The 19937-nt window shown below is 36.9% G+C and overlaps 6 protein-coding genes across 6 annotated transcripts; all 6 read right to left on the reverse strand.

The window, feature by feature from the left end:
* Nucleotides 1–308: 308 nt before the first annotated feature.
* On the reverse strand, nucleotides 309–1428 carry LOC103395250 (olfactory receptor 2AT4-like). Its single transcript, XM_008332906.2, has one exon. The coding sequence runs from the start codon at nucleotides 1290–1292 to the stop codon at nucleotides 309–311; it is 984 nt and encodes a 327-aa protein (XP_008331128.1). The 5' UTR covers nucleotides 1293–1428.
* Nucleotides 1429–3536: 2108 nt separating this feature from the next.
* On the reverse strand, nucleotides 3537–5060 carry LOC103395260 (olfactory receptor 24-like). The gene has a single exon (XM_008332915.2). It carries the CDS (start codon nucleotides 4644–4646, stop codon nucleotides 3675–3677), a length of 972 nt encoding a protein of 323 aa, XP_008331137.1. The 5' UTR covers nucleotides 4647–5060; the 3' UTR covers nucleotides 3537–3674.
* Nucleotides 5061–5863: 803 nt separating this feature from the next.
* Nucleotides 5864–7165, reverse strand: LOC103395261 (olfactory receptor 13H1-like). Its single transcript, XM_008332916.3, has one exon. It carries the CDS (start codon nucleotides 6943–6945, stop codon nucleotides 5986–5988), a length of 960 nt encoding a protein of 319 aa, XP_008331138.1. The 5' UTR covers nucleotides 6946–7165; the 3' UTR covers nucleotides 5864–5985.
* A 1565-nt stretch (nucleotides 7166–8730) lies between these two features.
* On the reverse strand, nucleotides 8731–10687 carry LOC103395241 (olfactory receptor 24-like). The gene has a single exon (XM_008332898.2). It carries the CDS (start codon nucleotides 10344–10346, stop codon nucleotides 9402–9404), a length of 945 nt encoding a protein of 314 aa, XP_008331120.1. The 5' UTR covers nucleotides 10347–10687; the 3' UTR covers nucleotides 8731–9401.
* A 121-nt stretch (nucleotides 10688–10808) lies between these two features.
* Nucleotides 10809–11720, reverse strand: LOC103395262 (olfactory receptor 2AT4-like). Its single transcript, XM_008332917.2, has one exon. The coding sequence runs from the start codon at nucleotides 11498–11500 to the stop codon at nucleotides 10820–10822; it is 681 nt and encodes a 226-aa protein (XP_008331139.1). The 5' UTR covers nucleotides 11501–11720; the 3' UTR covers nucleotides 10809–10819.
* Nucleotides 11721–12314: 594 nt separating this feature from the next.
* Nucleotides 12315–13067, reverse strand: coa4 (cytochrome c oxidase assembly factor 4 homolog). Its single transcript, XM_008332896.3, has one exon. The coding sequence runs from the start codon at nucleotides 13030–13032 to the stop codon at nucleotides 12781–12783; it is 252 nt and encodes an 83-aa protein (XP_008331118.1). The 5' UTR covers nucleotides 13033–13067; the 3' UTR covers nucleotides 12315–12780.
* Nucleotides 13068–19937: the final 6870 nt, after the last annotated feature.

Here is a 19937-nt window from a genome sequence, read left to right on the forward strand (position 1 = left end):
TGGACAGGTTACAGCGAAATTATATAAGTGAAAAAACAAAACTTTTTTTAGAACAAGGGAAACAAGATCGAGGTCTAACAACAGTATGTGTAGTGTCAGCAAAGATTACAAAGTGTAATGTATATACGTTTAGACATTGAGTCCATTTGTCCCATAAACCAATGACAGAAAAGAAAAATAGGCCACATAGGCATCACAATTTCACATTAAAATATTTAAAGAAGACATGTGTTTCTCTACCTCTATATTCAGTCATTTTTAAATTAAAAAAATGTGTCGCTTTTATTATTTTTTATTTAAAAAAAAATTCAGGACTTGCTCTTGCGTTGTTGTGACCGTACTTTACTCTTTTGTGCCAGTGCCAAAATCCTCTTTTTGATCTCTTCAGTTTTCAAAGAATACACAATAGGATTGATGCAGGGTGGGAGGCAAGAGGCCAGAGACAGGCTGAGCACACGCTGGTCTGGGTTAATTAAACGTAAATACAGCCCTATTGTAAAAATAATAACAATGGGAAGGTAAAAGCTGGCAACAAGTATAACATGTTCCACACATGTGGCCAAAGCCTTCTTCCTACTGTCCAGAGATTTCATCCTGAACACCGTCACCAAGATGCTGATGTAAGACAGTAGGATGAAACCAAAGGGTACAACAAGTAAAACTAAAGAGGACACAGAGGCCACAGACCACTGCAGAGTGTAGTCGTTACAGGCCAGTCTGAACACAGGTGCATAGTCACAGAAGTAGCTGAAGACTCTGAGTGAATTACAGAAGGACAGTCGGGTCATTATAGACACTGAAAATATGGGAAACCCTGCACCAAGACACCACGACACAGTCACAATCCAGGTCATGCCTCTCAGAGTGTTGACTGAGTGTTGATGCAGGGGGAAACAAATCGATACCAACCTGTCGTAGGCGAGTACGGCAAGTGCATATGACTCCATAGTCGTGATGGCATAGTAGATATACATCTGAACCAGGCACAGGTTAAAGGGAATGAAATTGTCCTTCAGCAGAAAAACCTTTATCATGCTGGGGATGAGACACGTGCTGAGGATTAAATCGATCACAGCCAGGTTGACCACGGCCACGAACTTAGGAGTGTGCAAACAGTGGTTAAAGACAATGATGCAGATCAGTAAGGTATTGAACAGCACTGTGACCACGTACACAAATGCCAGGAAGATGAAATAAACACTGATGAAGGGAAAAGTCTGAAAACCAATGATGTAGAAACCTGGAGGGTGAATGATGACAGAGTCGTTCAGAACGGTCCTGAGAACAGTCATAGTTGAACTCCAGAGAAAACACTCCCCATTCTCTCTCCTAGTTGCCAGGCATTTCTATTACGCAGCAGAGTCCAGCTGCAACATGCACACAGCTGCACGCCTGGCTCATTGTCAGCGGTAGATAAAGTGTCCTCATGCTTCCCCAGAGATTAAGCCCAAATACATCAACTCATTAAGAAACATTATATTTCTGAGGCAATCATACAGTATTTTTTTATTTAAGATTAAAAGATGATCACACAACAAATCACTGCCATGCCTATAAACACTTATGTGACCAAAAAAAAGCTTGGTTGCTGCTGCTACTACTGTAGTGTCCCCCTCTTTACCTCTTGATATAGACAATAACCAGTCAATAGAGTGGAAAACTTTTTAGTGTTACTTTCTTAACCAGTTTGTCGGTATTCTCCACCAGAGACGGACAGGTCAGGACAAGGAGCCACAGGGTGGTGGGAGGGCCGTTAGCAAATTTGACAATTTAGTACGCTGGTCTCAGACAACACTTCAGGAGGCCGACAAGTACACAAGGCCGGGGAAGAATGATTAGATCAGCGAGGTTTGATCTTTTCCCTGGTCTTATCCTCAGCCTTAAGCAGTGTGTTCCCGCCGTTCTGCTCTGGCAGGTGAACCTGCTGAGGCTGAGGGCTGAGAATGGGCTGCTCTTCAGAACTCTGGGTCACAGCAGACCACAGATTTGTCTAAACTGCTTTGAGTAAGCTGTTGTTTTGTAAAAAAAAAAGAACTCTACAATCTATTTTCAGAATGCAGTGTCTCATTTTCTTTGTTTCCTGTTTTGCAGATGATGTGCGAATATACCTGAGTGTCCGTGCAGGCTTTTGGGGGCTTCCTCAGGGATAACCACTCATGAATGAAAGTAAGTGACTGTTACTCTGTGCGTCATCCAGTGGTAATACACCTGAAGGGTTGTGGGTTCAATGTCAGCCCCAGGCATGTTATATCCTAGTAAATGATAAGTGCTCTGAGTGCTCATCAAGACTAAAACCTGCTGAATAAGTTTTAACTTCCTCGAATTAAAGACAAAGCTACAAGTGACATTCGAACACTTCTCATTTATTTGTGGATATTTTTTATTGTGAGTTCAGGTTAAAACAAATCAGTTCAGATGTCAGAATGTCTCTTAAAAATGTATTCATATCTTGAACTTTAAAACACGTCCAACTGCTTTTGGAGTTTTCAGAAATCACACCATCATGTTCTGAAAAGTCCTATTCTAACTATATTGGAAGAGTTTCTTGTAAGTTTTTGGATCAAATTATCAGACTGTTTCTCTATAGGTTTGAGAGTTAGTTTTATTGTTAAAAGTTGAGATCATCAAACTCATTTTTCTTCTGGCTGCTCTCAAGTCCTCCCTGTCAGATTAGAGCTTCGGAATTTGTATTTTGTTTATTGCTGTTTGTTTTTATCACAGTATTGTTGGTGTAGTTTTTGACTTCTTAATCATTTTTATTTTTCTATTTGTTGTATTTTCGTTCTTTGACCTTGCTTTAAAAGCAGCTTAGGGTTAATATGGTTTTTATCATTTGCAAAAGACTCAAGTCAACTGAGATTGGTTAAGATGTGTTGTTATATCATAACATAATTACCTATAAATAATTAGTCCATGTTTTCCCCATTTGTTTTTCTGCAAATATATACAAGTATATTCTTAAATATCCATATTTAATGAAATGTAAATTGACAAAACATTTTGTATTTTTATATGATTTTGACTCAAGGTCACAGTTCACTTTCACAAATACAGTTGAGAACACGGGCTCACTTGACAGTATGGGTAGTCCACCATTCATTGTAAGCAATTGTATTGATTAATTGTATTTAGAAATACAATTAATCACCAAAATCATACCACAGTCCTCAAGTATGAAGGTTCTAGCTCCACCTGCAGAGCGTTATCATTTGGTATCTTTTTGAATGATTATTCAAAAGATGCAATGTGTATGGATTAGTCATTTTATAGATAATTTCTTGCAGCAGAAATACATTTTTTTAAACCCATAATGCATTTTAGGATTTAGACAGTTTGTACAATACATAACTTCATTACCAGTTGTGGTTCAACTTGAAATATCAGTGGACATCTGAATGATTTTATATCCTATAAGTTCAGAATGTTAAACAAAATTAACAAGGGTTGTTATACATTAGTGAGAGAAAAAACAGATTCACTTTATTATGTTTCGTATAATATTCTATATCATATCATGCTTATATGAAGGGAATTAACATATTTACTTAGATCCATATGACAGTATTGATCACACCGATGTTTAATTAAGCATGCTTAAATCTCAATTAATAACAGTGAAAGTTGAAGCATAACGATCACTTTCAAGCAAAGCTTATTCACAGATGACATGCTGTTCATGATGAATTTATGATGAATGTCTTTCTTTTGAACACAGCCAAGGCTCTGACCTTGATGGCTTTAGTTTTCAAAGAATACACCATAGGATTAATGCAGGGAGGAATACAGGAGGCCAGAGACAGGCTGAGCACTCGCTGGTCCTGGTCAATGACTCTCAGGTAGAAACCCATCAGAAAAATGACAAGAATTGGAATATAGAAGACAGCAACAAGAATCAGATGTTCCACACAAGTGGACAAGGCTTTCTTCCTGCTGTCCAGTGATTTCATCCTGAACACCGTCACCAGGATGACAGTGTAAGACAGTAGGATGAAACCAAAGGGTACGCCCAGACACAGAATAGTGAGAATGGACGCTGTCAACCACTGCAGAGTGTAGTCGTTACAGGCCAGTCTGAACACAGGTGCATAGTCACAGAAGTAGCTGAAGACTCTGAGTGAATTACAGAAGGACAGTCGGGTCATTATAGCTATTGAAAATGACACAATTCCCACAGTAAAAGACCAGGTGACACTGATGATAAATGTCATGCTTCTCAGAGTGTTGACTGAGTGTTGACGCAGAGGGAAACATATCACAACCAACCGGTCGTAGGCGAGTACGGCGAGTGCACACGACTCCAGAATGCCAGCAGCATAGTAGAAAAACATCTGCACCAAACACAAGTTAAATGTTATGAAATTGTCCTTAAGCAGAAATATCTTTATCATGCTAGGAATAAGACACGTGCTGAGGATTAAATCGATCACAGCCAGGTTGACCACGGCCACAAACTTTGGCGTGTGCAAACAGTGGTTAAAGACAATGATGAAAATGACCAGAGTGTTGAACAGCACTGTGACCACGTACACAAATGCCAGGAAGATGAAGTAAACACTGACAAAAGGATACTTTTGAAACCCAATGATGTAGAAACCTGGAGGGTGAATGATGACAGAGCTGTTCCAAAAAGTCCTGAAAAAAGACATAGTTCAACACTAGAGTGAAGAGACGCTGCAGACGTCTAAAGCATCAGCAAAAGTCTGTGCAGTATAATTCTAATTCCGCAAGTCCTGCCCTCGCCCTCACCCTAATTTACCATTAACTTTGATGAGGCTGACTTTGGCAGCTGCTGTATGTATACATGTATATATGTGTCTTTACCTATCTCCAGAGATTTACTCCTCCTCCTCCTCCTCCTTCTCCTCCTCATTTGTTACAATAAGTGCTTTATGTTTTTTTTTCTTTTTCTGAAACTTAGGCCAATGCACTTTGTTCACAATATTAATTCAAACCTAATTTCATGTAGTAAATATTTGAAACCACACATGAAGGTTCTGTAACAGAACTAACAGGATTTTTAGCCCATTCAAACAATACGATCAGTCATCAGTGTGACAGTCTTCAATAGAGACAGACAGATAGACAGATAGATAGCCTTCAATAGAGACAGACAGATAGATAGATAGACAGATAGACAGATAGATAGATAGATTTTGAATTAACTTTAACGATAACATTTCAAACTTCAAAAAGAAAACAACAAAGTTAACAAGTATGATCATCTGTCTGGTAATATTCACAGGGGAGTTGTTCATCATTAAACAGACTGAGTTGAGCCAAACCACAGTGATTCTAATTATCCCACTCTAAGTTGTGTTGCTATCACCAGAGACTTACAGTTGATGACCTTGTTTAAAACAACAAAGCTTTCACTGATTAAACCTCAGACTAATTAATCTCAGTGGCACGACTTAATTACAAACTTTGAAAAGGATCAACATTACTCTTCTTTAGACATTAAATTAAAAAAAATGTATTTACACTTATTGTTTATGTTGTCAAATATTTCAAGTCTCAGAATGATAGGATTGGTGTAAAAAAAAATCAAAAATATATCATATCAAATGATATTTTATAGAATTATACTAGAATTTTCCAAGGCTTTCTTCCTGCTGTCCAGTGATTTCATCCTGAACACCGTCACATTTCATGAATCATTTTACAAGAAGTCAAACTAGTCCATATCATGCACATTATAAACTAAGGAGACCTCAAGTGTTTTGTTGACAAGTTTATTATACAAGAAAACAAATGTCACACAAAAACTTAAACAGCTTTCAGCTAAAATTCTCTGGATGTCATACAGCATAGAGCACAACAGTCAAATGTACAAATTCACAATCTTGTTAAAATATAAGCAAATCCATGTCTTCATAAATGTCTTCATAAATGTACAGTACTAAATGGAGATTGGGGTTAAGAGTAAGATTTAGATGGTGTGGGGGCGGTGAGGGGTTAGTTATGAACCCCTCACTGTGTGAGTTATTAAGGGTTTATTTTCAGCTTTCTGACCATTTGCACGGCTCTGGTTCGAATCTCTTTTGTTTTCAGTGAATATACAATTGGATTAATGCAGGGAGGGAGGCAGGTGGCCAGGGACAAACTCAGCACACGCTGGTCTGGATTTACACTTTTAATAAGCAGCCCAACAAAGTAAATTATAAATAAAGGAAAATAAAATATAGTAACAAGGATAAGATGTTCAATGCATGTAGTGAGAGCCTTCATCCTGCTGGTGACTGACTTCATCCTGAACACAGTCATAATGATGGTGACATAGGAGAAGACAATAAAAATAAAGGGAGCTATAAGATTTACTAGCGACACTGTAGCTACAGCCCAGTGTAAAGAGTAGTCGTTACAGGCCAGTCTGAACACTGGTGCATAGTCACAGAAATAACTGAACACTGTGACAGACCTGCAGAAAGACAGGCGAGTCATGATTATGGTGCTGTATGCTAACAAGCCCACACTGTAACACCAGGTTAAACCTATAATAGTAAACATGATTGGCCGTGTGTTAAGAACATTCTGGCGAAAAGGGAAAGATATCGCAATCACCCGATCGTAGGCCAGTATAGCAAGTGCATAAGACTCCAAACATATACATGAGTAGTGAATAAACATTTGTACAAGACACAGGTTGAAAGGAACAAAATTATCATTTAGGACAAAAGTCTTAACCATACCAGGGATTGTGCTTGTGTTCAACAAGGCATCAATCACTGCCAGGTTGACCACAGCCAGAAATTTAGGAGTGTGTAGTTTGTTGTCCATGGCAATTATGTACATGAGTAAACCATTAAAGACAACTGTAACCAGATAGACAAACACCAGGAAGAAGATGTAGGCACTGATGTAGGAAAAACTTTTAAATCCAATGATGTAGAAACCTGGAGGGTGAATAATAGCAGAATGGTTTGTTACGCTCTTTGGAACTAACATAGTTGGCTCCACAGTCTGTGTGCTGGAAGTCAGGCCCTGGAACACTGTGTGTGAAAAAATCTCTCAGTGTGTGAAATCTTCAGATTAATTTTTTGTTCTTCAGAATAATACACATATTAAACACACACAGAAACATGTCCATTTTAACCACTGTACTTTCAAAACAGATCAGATGTTTTCAGGATATTGTCAGTTTTACAACAGTTATTTGAAACTCACCAACTCCTCTAATGGACAGATGACTCCATGTGGCAGTAAAGAGATTACTACAGTAGTGTAGTAGCAGTTTTAGCCACTCTCTGACTGATGATTGGCCGTGTGTTAAGAACATTCTGGCGAAAAGGGAAAGATATCGCAATCACCCGATCGTAGGCCAGTATAGCAAGTGCATAAGACTCCAAACATATACATGAGTAGTGAATAAACATTTGTACAAGACACAGGTTGAAAGGAACAAAATTATCATTTAGGACAAAAGTCTTAACCATACCAGGGATTGTGCTTGTGTTCAACAAGGCATCAATCACTGCCAGGTTGACCACAGCCAGAAATTTAGGAGTGTGTAGTTTGTTGTCCATGGCAATTATGTACATGAGTAAACCATTAAAGACAACTGTAACCAGATAGACAAACACCAGGAAGAAGATGTAGGCACTGATGTAGGAAAAACTTTTAAATCCAATGATGTAGAAACCTGGAGGGTGAATAATAGCAGAATGGTTTGTTACGCTCTTTGGAACTAACATAGTTGGCTCCACAGTCTGTGTGCTGGAAGTCAGGCCCTGGAACACTGTGTGTGAAAAAATCTCTCAGTGTGTGAAATCTTCAGATTAATTTTTTGTTCTTCAGAATAATACACATATTAAACACACACAGAAACATGTCCATTTTAACCACTGTACTTTCAAAACAGATCAGATGTTTTCAGGATATTGTCAGTTTTACAACAGTTATTTGAAACTCACCAACTCCTCTAATGGACAGATGACTCCATGTGGCAGTACAGAGATTACTACAGTACTGTAGTAGCAGTAGTAGCCACTCTCTGACTGACCACCACACCGACATACAGAATATAAACCCTCCTCAGCCTTCTCCAGAGAAAACTTTTCACCTTCTAATAAACAATATGAATAATTAAAAATTGTAACAACAAACATCACTAATGAACCTCCGCTCTGACATAATGATTGAACAACACAGAGCATCTTATTATACTCTATCTTATCTGATAGTTTATGTAGTAAACACATCTCCTTAGTAGGAGTCCTGTTTTCATTTTTAATACTTAACTATAATTTTGTTGAGTTTGTTTTTTCAAAGATCTTTTCATAATGCAACTTCAATCATTTTCAATTCTTAATAATATATCATTCTAATTTATGGTGTGATTAGGATGCATGTTCTATTTAATCTATTTAACAAAAAGATAAAACTATGCCATCTCTCATTGAAACAAAGACCCAAAACACATACAGGACATCCTATTTCTGTAAATTTATTGGAAACTGTTTTAAAAAATGACTGACTTTACTATTGACACAAATATTTGCTCAAATTGTTTTTTATTTTTAAACGTAGAGCAGCAAAACATTTTAGAGATTTATGGAGGTCAATATTTATAGGCCTTTTTTAATTTTTATTTATTTTTTAGCAATTTTTGTACATTATTTTCCGCAAAACAAAAATAAACACCAGGTTGTGATATTGACCCAGAAATTGATTTTGTCATGGACATCTTTCCACTGTGGGAATTCTTCATGGAATTTTGGCATGATTGGCATGTTTCTTTAATTGAACTACACATGGCAGGGTCTGCTGGGTTCAGCTGGCTGTAGACTCTGGAGCTGGAGAGAGACGCTTTTTTGAGCATTTTGGAAAGTAATCATGCAGTCTTTCTTTCTATTATATCAATAGACAAATGAAGTAGATTTTACAGTCTTGGACAACAGAATTCATATTTATGATCTTGTGTTCAGTGAACTAAAGAGTTCACTGCCTCAAAAACACTGCCTCAGATCAAGAGGAACTGAACTAGTTTTTTTGGTCTTTTCAGCCAATTAGCAGAATAAATCAAAATATATAACTTATTGAGACATAAGAGGATTCTGTGTTCATTGTGTTTCACTTTATATCACATTTGCTCAGAATGAGCATTAATGACAAATCTTTAACAAACATGTATGGCATAAAGGTATTTTCTCACAACTTTTACACAAATTTGATGTATTTTATAGATGCATAGTTGACTCTGAATCCCTTTAAAGCACAATTTATAAATAATATCCAAAATTATAGTAGAATTTTCCACAAGCAATAAGATTAAACCATGTTAACATGTTAATATTAGCACCATTGGGTCTATAGTCCATAGACACTGGATCCTTTATAACTCCATGTCACTGATACTTTTTTGATTTGAATAATTTGATTGATGTTCTTTGTACAAATTAACTTTATTTTTTTACAAACACAGCCAAGGCTCTGACCTTGATGGCTTTAGTTTTCAAAGAATACACCATAGGATTAATGCAGGGAGGAATACAGGAGGCCAGAGACAGGCTGAGCACTCGCTGGTCCTGGTCAATGACTCTCAGGTAGAAACCCATCAGAAAAATGACAAGAATTGGAATATAGAAGACAGCAACAAGAATCAGATGTTCCACACAAGTGGACAAGGCTTTCTTCCTGCTGTCCAGTGATTTCATCCTGAACACCGTCACCAGGATGACAGTGTAAGACAGTAGGATGAAACCAAAGGGTACGCCCAGACACAGAATAGTGAGAATGGACGCTGTCAACCACTGCAGAGTGTAGTCGTTACAGGCCAGTCTGAACACAGGTGCATAGTCACAGAAGTAGCTGAAGACTCTGAGTGAATTACAGAAGGACAGTCGGGTCATTATAGCTGTTGAAAATGACACAATTCCCACAGTAAAAGACCAGGTGACACTGATGATAAATGTCATGCTTCTCAGAGTGTTGACTGAGTGTTGACGCAGAGGGAAACATATCACAACCAACCGGTCGTAGGCGAGTACGGCGAGTGCACACGACTCCAGAGTCACAAAAGTATAGTAGAAAAACATCTGCACCAAACACAAGTTAAATGGAATAAAATTGTCTTTCATGAGAAATATCTTTATCATGCTAGGAATAATGCTTGTGTTGAAGATTAAATCGATCACAGCCAGGTTGACCACGGCCACGAACTTTGGAGTGTGCAAACAGTGGTTAAAGACAATGATGAAAATGACCAGAGTGTTGAACAGCACTGTGACCACGTACACAAATGCCAGGAAGATGAAATAAACACCGACGAAGGGAAAAGTCTGAAAACCAATGATGTAGAAACCTGGAGGGTGAATGATGACAGAGACGTTCCTTGGTAAAAACATCATGGAACTTCAGAGAGTGTGTCCTGAAGGACCAACTGGCTCAGTGAAAACTCTTTCGTCTAAACAAGAAAAATCACAGTGAACGCTATCAGTGAAATAAATCAATAGGCAGTTTACGTTAGGTACCAGACTTACAAAGTCCAAAGTGTTGCTGTTCTGTATCTGGATTCTCTGTTCAGCACCAGCTTGGTTTGATGCTGTGTCTAAGAGCTGCTGGTGCAACTCCTCATAACATCAAAGACGTAACATAGAATGATTTATAGTTAAAACTGCTCACAGAAAATGACATTACCGGTTTTTTCCAACAGAGAAATTGGATGATGAAATTATGCCCTGAGAATTGACACTGAACACAGGAGGGCGATGATTGGAACAATACGGACTTCGTCATCACGCATCTCAACCAATCACAGCATTAGGTGTGGTCCTAAGACTGCTGCAGTAATGTATGACTGTATGCGGTTCTGGTGTGTATGCTAAAATGTCAGGACCCAAGTCCAGTTCTTGATAGAAGCTAAATTATCTGAAATGTTGCTGAAATGCAACAAACACATGTTACTATAATGTGCCGTCCATCTGGGGGCTGGGGGGTGGGCATAGTCACAGAAATAACTGAACACTGTGACAGACCTGCAGAAAGACAGGCGAGTCATGATTATGGTGCTGTATGCTAACAAGCCCACACTGTAACACCAGGTTAAACCTATAATAGTAAACATGATTGGCCGTGTGTTAAGAACATTCTGGCGAAAAGGGAAAGATATCGCAATCACCCGATCGTAGGCCAGTATAGCAAGTGCATAAGACTCCAAACATATACATGAGTAGTGAATAAACATTTGTACAAGACACAGGTTGAAAGGAACAAAATTATCATTTAGGACAAAAGTCTTAACCATACCAGGGATTGTGCTTGTGTTCAACAAGGCATCAATCACTGCCAGGTTGACCACAGCCAGAAATTTAGGAGTGTGTAGTTTGTTGTCCATGGCAATTATGTACATGAGTAAACCATTAAAGACAACTGTAACCAGATAGACAAACACCAGGAAGAAGATGTAGGCACTGATGTAGGAAAAACTTTTAAATCCAATGATGTAGAAACCTGGAGGGTGAATAATAGCAGAATGGTTTGTTACGCTCTTTGGAACTAACATAGTTGGCTCCACAGTCTGTGTGCTGGAAGTCAGGCCCTGGAACACTGTGTGTGAAAAAATCTCTCAGTGTGTGAAATCTTCAGATTAATTTTTTGTTCTTCAGAATAATACACATATTAAACACACACAGAAACATGTCCATTTTAACCACTGTACTTTCAAAACAGATCAGATGTTTTCAGGATATTGTCAGTTTTACAACAGTTATTTGAAACTCACCAACTCCTCTAATGGACAGATGACTCCATGTGGCAGTAAAGAGATTACTACAGTAGTGTAGTAGCAGTTTTAGCCACTCTCTGACTGATATGAATAATTAAAAATTGTAACAACAAACATCACTAATGAACCTCCGCTCTGACATAATGATTGAACAACACAGAGCATCTTATCATACTCTATCTTATCTGATAGTTTATGTAGTAAACACATCTCCTTAGTAGGAGTCCTGTTTTCATTTTTAATATTAAAAAAATATATTTAACTATAATTTTGTGTGCTGCACATCTGCTTTTTTAAAGAAGTCTTTAGCTGCCTAACAGTCGGTGTCATCCGATAGCCACAAGAGTTGTTACATACATTGTATGAGATAAGATTTTTTTGATGAGTGGTGCAGTTTCAGGTTAGAATTTGATCTTTTTTTTATCCAACCCAACCCCCAAAGCTTTAGGCAGTTAGTTTTTTAAAAGATCTTTTCATAATGCAACTTCAATCAACTTCAATCATTTTCTTAATAATATATCATTCTAATTTATGGTGTGATTAGGATGCATGTTATCCAATCTATTTAACAAGTAGATAAAACTATGCCATCTCTCATTGTCATTCAACTTTATTTAAACATTTTATTTTCATTTCACAAATTCAGTTGACATTCTCAACTGCTGCTCTGTTTGAATATAACAATTCGACTTTTATCCACGTGATTAATATTGTCTACCATCCCACGGTCCTCTTTTTTATTAAAAAAGAGAAGAGAAAAAAACATTTATTATGTTCTAAGGATTTTTGACCTATGCAAGTATCCTCCTCACAAAGTTAAACAAAGACACAAAACACATACAGGACATCCTATTTCTGTAAAGTTTGATAGAAACTGTTTTTTTTTAGCAATTTTTGTACATTATTTTCCACAAAACAAAAATAAACACCAGGTTGTGATATTGACCCAGAAATTGATTTTGTCATGGACATCTTTCCACTGTGGGAATTCTTCATGGAATTTTGGCATGATTGGCATGTTTCTTTAATTGAACTACACATGGCAGGGTCTGCTGGGTTCAGCTGGCTGTAGACTCTGGAGCTGGAGAGAGACGCTTCATCAAGAGTTGTTTTTGAGCATTTTGGAAATTAATCATGCAGTCTTTAAAGGTCTGGACTTGACTCTGGCACACTCGCCAGTCCTGGTGTTCAGCCATACACTCCTGCACAGCATAATGAAGCTCTGCACAGCCAGTCCTTGAAATCATCCGTTCAACTGGGTCATCCTCATCATCATTGCGTTCGCGGTTATGGGGTGAAGGAGAAGCCATTTGTTACAGTGCGCAGTGTTGAGGAAGGCAGTTTGCTTTAAAAGAAAAACAAACAAAATTATGAATTTTGGAATTTATATATTTATGGATTTTATTAATGATTTGTTTTAATTATTTTTAACATGAGCCTTGTATTATAGTGGTAGCATATTACTTTACACTGTACAATCAATTGTAAAAAGAAAAAGAAATAAAGAAAAAAGTGCTAATAATATTAATAAGGAACCGGTTACTCGTTCAACGTTCTAACATTATGTGTAATGCTTAAGGTAAATATACAACATGACATACAGTGTCATAACCGTGTCTAGTCATATTATTTTTACTGCCCAGCAAGTTTGACAAATTCGAACTTGTTTAAAATAAGAACACAAAAGTTTCCAATCTTAACCTTCTCGTCGCTCTCAGTCTGCAATTCTTTCCGTGGAATAATCGATGTGAAATTTTAATTTGTCTTCTAACCCAACTCTTCCTCTCCGTGTAGAAGGGGGACGTATTTGGGTGAAGGACCAAGGCGCACCAATTAAATGTGTCCGACTCAGCACCAAATTCCTTCCGTTGTAAATGGTCTTAAATACTGTACATTCTCGCTGTTTTCGAAATCTGGTCCATATGATCTTTGTCCATATGATTTCTGACCAATTTTATTTAAGATACTTCAGTGTTTTGGCGAGTCAATAAGTTAATAGTTGTTATGTAATATAGTTAAGCACAATATTTTTATATACTAAGTTAAGAGATAAGAAGCAGTATAACTCAACTATTATGTTTAATATATGGTCTTTTTAATACTGTACATTTGTTTAATATACTTGCATTATTTATTTTGTTATTGTTAATTAAGTCTTATTTTTCAAGAATCAAGGATAAATCTTATGCCAATGTATAAGTCCTAAAAGACCTTTGGCCCATATACAATCATACAGACACCCTAATACATTTTGCTCCCAGATGAGGTCTTTATCATTAAACTCATAATGGTTAGTTCAAACAAATAAATCGGTTTAATGAGCTCAGTTTATGTTGACATCACCAGAGAGTTGTTTCTAATGACCTTGTTCCAAACAAACAACTCTTTTACTGTATACAATTCAAGCTAATTAGACCTAATTATGAACACAACATCGAAAACACCAGGGAATTAGCTGGTGGTGTCCACTGAGTGTTAACATTAGCTCTTAGAAAGAAAAGAAAAAACACAAGAGAAATAAGTTTCAGAAAACAAAAGTTGTCCTATGTCTTTGTTTGGGCTATAGAGTAAATAATAGGAGGAAAGTGTATATATAAGTGTACATAATATACTATTATAAATATTATACTATTATATAATAACATATTATTATTATTATTCATATGTTATCTGCTTAGTATACATAACTTCCACCAAGAATAGAACTTTTAAAACTTTTTTTTTTGGCTTTAAGTTTATATTTAAACTTTTCTTCTGAAAATAGTAATGAGTTTGAGTACAGTGTACAATTCACATTGACATTAACATTATATCTTAAAATATCTATATCCAATGTTTGGGTATTATATTCTTTAATAAGTTGTGTTTATTTTCACTTATATTCTACGTATAAATCTGTCCAGTTTGCTCAAAAATTACCATTTGTTAACATTAATCAAAGAACAAATATTGTTCCGCTTCGTTACTATTAAAAACATCAACAATTAATTACTTAACCAGATTAGCGATCTGTATGGGAGGTTGTAGGAATCAGTTTTCATTTTATCATTTAATATAATAATACCTACTTATATATATTTATTGTTAATTAAATAAAACATTGAATTTAGTGCTAAAACGCTGAGGTTCGTTGGGTTGAGAAGGTTGTCTTTAAACTAAAAGTTCTGCATCCTTTCCTCGCTGATTGTCAGAACTTTACCCCTGGTTGCTCATTATCTTCTTACCATGAAGGCTTAGGCCACAGTCTGTTGAAAAAATGAGGACAGTTGTATCAAATTCTAAAATTCCTTTAAATGGTGCCGAAGTATTCTTTTTAAATACAATATATATCTTTTACATAATTGTTTGGATAAGCATTATTTGTTAGAAACTAATCATAATTTCAATTAAAATCATAGACCCAATGACCTGTGAATGAAAAGAGTTACATTTTAATCTCCTGAGTCACCTGTCTGCCAACTTTGAAGAAATAAAAAAAAAACCTGAAAGTGTAGGAACTAGAAAGTACACAAACAAACGAATCCATTAGCAAAAAATAATTTTCCCTTAGGATGTTTTTATTCTCAAGACAGGAGACTGTGACCTCAGACAAAAGGATTCTTTTCTGCCGCTATGACTCCTGGGACCGTTGTTAATGAGCCCTACTTGTGGCATCATCATCAAAAGATGTGAGACTAATGACCTTCCCCGTAACAAACAGATACTTTACAGTTCTGTGTTAAGCCTATAATCTCATGTGCATCCATTATGAGGTCATGCACTCCAGCAATTAAAGTTGGAGAGTAACTAGAAGGGCTGAAGGTGGGTGCTGAAGAGTCATTAGTATTCTTGAAAACCCCAAGTAAACCTCCTCTCTGAAGGGCCACGACCCTGACCCCACTGTCATTACGGCAAAGTGACACAAAACTGGACTTTATTGCCCATTAAAGATGTGATTGTTTTGACAATTATTTGGTTTATAATCATCATAATCAATGGGAACGGGAATGGATTACTGAATAGTTTTTCAGGCTTTATTTGTATTGATTTTGTTCATGCTTACTCCCTCCATTCAGATAAATGATGGTAAGAGTAAATACAATTAATGAACACTATCGTCAGTCATCTTCCCCTATAGAGCTATACTACTATATATGGTTGAAATGCTCCTGTAATTAGGTCTTATTATAATTATTATTATTATTGTTATTATTGTTTTGCTGGTGTAGGAAGATCGTGTTGACAGTTGTGATCCAATTTGATCACACTTTGATAGTAAAGTTAATGCATGTTGTAAATTGTAATGAGAAGCTCATCAAAGTGCCACGCGGCTCGATGGTCTTAAATGCAAGTACATTTATGAATGGCCTGAATAATGATATCATTTGCTAGGATCACTGCGGTGCAAGTGTGTGGCATGTTTGAACCTGCTTTTTTTTTAATGGTAGATTGACCTTGGCTCTCTTGTTATATGGAGCAGAGAGAAACCCATCAGAGTGAGCCAGGATTTATGTAAGTTGTTGGTGGAGAAAAGCTGACCTGACAGCAGACTTTTGATGAAGCATGACAGAGAAAACCTCTATCATTCCAGCAGCCAGAAAAGCTTTGAGAGGAACTGAGAAAGGAGACGTACAAAAAACCTGTTCTGTAAGAGTTCTCCTAACCTAACTAAGTATGTAGTTTTGGCTTTAATGACACCACGGTGACGAAGTGCTTCTGGATTTCTTCAGCATTCTTTTGAAACACTCCTGAATGGTTTATCTGTAAATGTCAAATAACTCTCATCTTAAATCAATAATATTTTATCACCAAGATGTAATGAGAAAAAAAGCCATTTACTGACGTCTTTTCTTCGGTTGTCAGTCCCTTATGATCAGATTCAAACTCATTTTTTTTCTGACATTGATGGATGATTCATTTCACACCGAGGCAATTTTTTAAATACAGTGAGGCTTCACACAACTAGTGAGAAATTAAAGTGTGGTATTTAAATAATAATGAACTTTCATTTGACCCGTGACTGTAGTTTCACTCCAACACACTTTTATTAAACAGCACCTCCTTGAAAACAGGTAGAAAAGACAGCGAGCCACGCTCATACTGTAATAGGATCGCTGTGCTTCAAGACACAGGAGTGGACACGCATTGTTGGCTTAGAGCAACTGCCTATGTAAGCACACTGTGTAGCCACAGAAGGGCAGCAGGGTACGTATGTGATGTGAAGGCCATAAATGATGCAACTGAAAAGTGCATTTCCATATTATGGTGGTTAATAAGTCAACCATAACCCAAAAAATAACTAGTTGTATGTACCAGGGTAGATCCATGTCACATTATTGATTTTTTTTTTTACTCATTTTGTTGCATTTACAGTCAATATAGATGAACCCTAACCCAACAGTAGTGTGACGCTGTGTAGCAGTGGGTGGTGCTGTGGTCGCATGATGACATTCAGGACCTGACAGACAGCTTGTCAGAGCAGATGCTGTTCTCTGTGAGCTAATGGGTCAGATGATATGACTACTTTGATCATCTGTAGCCTGAAGGACAGCATAAAATATTCAGACTGCTTAGTTTGCTATTTTTCTTTCTTTCTTTTTTTTGTTTTTTCAGCCAACGGACCCTTGTGTAAGAAAGATCGCCTCACATATACTTTATATTTGCAGCTAATTACTAGACTTGGGGAAGATGATGTGGAAGAAATGAATGGGAATGAGACTGAATGAACAATTAAAATGTGTCATCTAAATGGCAGAGCAATAAAAAAAGTTTTTTTTTTTCAAGTTGAGCCATAATAAAGTAGAAGCCACAGTGATGCCCTGATCATTTATGGACAACATAAATTAAATCTGGTTGGACAGTATGCACCAGAGTGTCTTTTATTTATGGAATAACGCTGATGTGCGAAATTCCCAAAAGCCACAACACTTTATATATGAAGTAATAATTATTCAAAAGTTTTTTGACAGTGTTGTGGTTAAAGATATAATAATTCTGGTTCTGTCGACTTCCTACGTCCACAGCGTGTTGTCTGCGTTTAATTACCATTTTAATTGATTTTCTTTCCTATTGTTGTTCCCACACACATATCACAAGGGCTCGTAAATTTGCTGGATTAAATTCTTATTAGGTTATTGATGGGCTGATTTGCATTTTTACTTCCGTGCTGTCCTTGACAGGACAGTCTAGCCTGGGATGGTGTAATTAAAACCAAGCACCTCATTTTCAACAGCTGTGGACGGAGAGTTTTTTTTTTTAAAAAGAAATGAGTCAGAAACAAGTTCAGCTGTGAAGGCTTAGGTCTGAAACTAAACAGTTCACACGTCGAGGCCACAACAGTTAATAATGTAATTAGAATTTAAGGTTCTAATTAATTTCCCTAAGGGAACTCCTGAGGGATTAATAAAGTTCTTACTATCTATAAAACAAAAAAACTCATTCAGACTCTCAAAGATCACCTCCCTCTCCAAGAGGTGTCTTTGGTGAATGACGCTGTACTGTAACGTCAGTGTTTATTCTGCCACAACTCCAATAGTGTGACACTGTAACTAGAAAATGTGCTGTGCTGGCCTGCCTGCAGTCCAAACCTGCCTCTTATTACATGTCTATACTGTAGGTAAGAAGTAAACACATCTCTGTGTGACCTGTGACTTTGTCATAATCACAGCACAGCCAGTAAACGTCCAACATTTACAGAGTATATTTTTAAAAACCTATTCAGGAGTGCCAAATTATATGATTCAAAAAATGAATCTGTCATCAGGCTGAAAGAAATAAATGTAAGTGCGAGGGGGTTTGACCTACTGTGACATCATCAGTATATTTCCATATTGCTCTTCCACACGATGCCGACTGTTTCTTCTTTATGGATCAACAAACAACTCCACTGAGTTTTTGTTTGAGAGACTTTTTTGAGATGTCCAATCCGACAGATTTTCTTTTATATGCAGTTGCTGTGCTGTATGGGTGTTTATGTTTGGAGATTGTGATTTTTAAAATCACGATCTCACACAGAAAACCAGGTGCATCTGTGCAGTGTTGAGGCAGTTCAATAACACCTGACCTTCATGACACTTCCTGATTTCATGCTTTCATGATGCAAGAAAAACCTCTTCCTAATCAATACATCTTTGCTGAGAAAGTAAAGTATCCAGTTTTACAGACATGAGATGTTTGGAAATGAATGTACAAAATGTAAGCAGCAAAAAGGCTGCAGGGAAAAACATAAAACTATAAAAATCTACAGTCTGTGACCTGATAATAATGATCATCAGTGTCTGATTGTATGGTGTATTTAATATGTATTATACATTTAACTAGTGCATACATTTCACTGTATTTTATTGAAAACAAAAGACAAACAAAATGATTCTTTGTTACGGTGGTCAATTTCAGACGCACAAAAATGTTCATATAGTTTATGAAGAAAAAAAACAACAACAGCTCAAACTCCCTATTAGTGTACTAATAGACAAGTACTGAGAGCTTATCTCAGAGTCTGATGTGGCGTTTATACCAAAACAGATTTGACTGTTTAATAAAATTTCCCTCATAAAACAGTCATTATTTTCCCCTCTCCCTGAACCAAACCGGTTTTCGTCTGACAGCACAGTGGAAATCCAATCAATAATCAGCAGACAGCAAACCATAAAACTCATCTCCATACAGTACATCACATTTTCAACTTATGACTGTCAGGGTTCAGATCCCATCTGGCTACATCAACATTTGCTTAAATAGTGTTGCAGCATACAAATGCACCCTTTGGGTCTTCATTGAAATCTCATTCTGCAACACTGCTATTCAATCAGAGGGTGATGAGCTGTGCGGCATTACATACTATCACATTACATCAGGGTGGCAGCGTTCCCGTGGAGGAAAGATGGAGACATTTTAAAAAGTGATCTGAGGCACAGATGCCGAGGTATGATTGGATTTTCTGAAAGCCGCAGTTGTTTAATATTAGATATAATATGCTGCCATTTGTTCACTCACAAAAATCCTCCTATAGTATGTGTCAGGCAGTTGACATGCTACACACTCATAGAGGATGAGTCATTGCTTTGCATAAGACAAGGTCACTGAGGTGGTGGACGGAAGAACTCTAATGAATCTTTTTTTTTTCTTCTACCGTTTTCTTTATCATTCCATTGCCATTCTTCCTTTTTGCTGGGCTCAGCATAAATCCTGGCTCCACGTCCTTACAAAATCACTGGACTGGATAAAGTCATTTACC

Source organism: Cynoglossus semilaevis, chromosome 19 (genome assembly GCF_000523025.1).
Source record: "Cynoglossus semilaevis isolate Cse_v1.0 chromosome 19, Cse_v1.0, whole genome shotgun sequence".
Taxonomy (NCBI): domain Eukaryota; kingdom Metazoa; phylum Chordata; class Actinopteri; order Pleuronectiformes; family Cynoglossidae; genus Cynoglossus; species Cynoglossus semilaevis.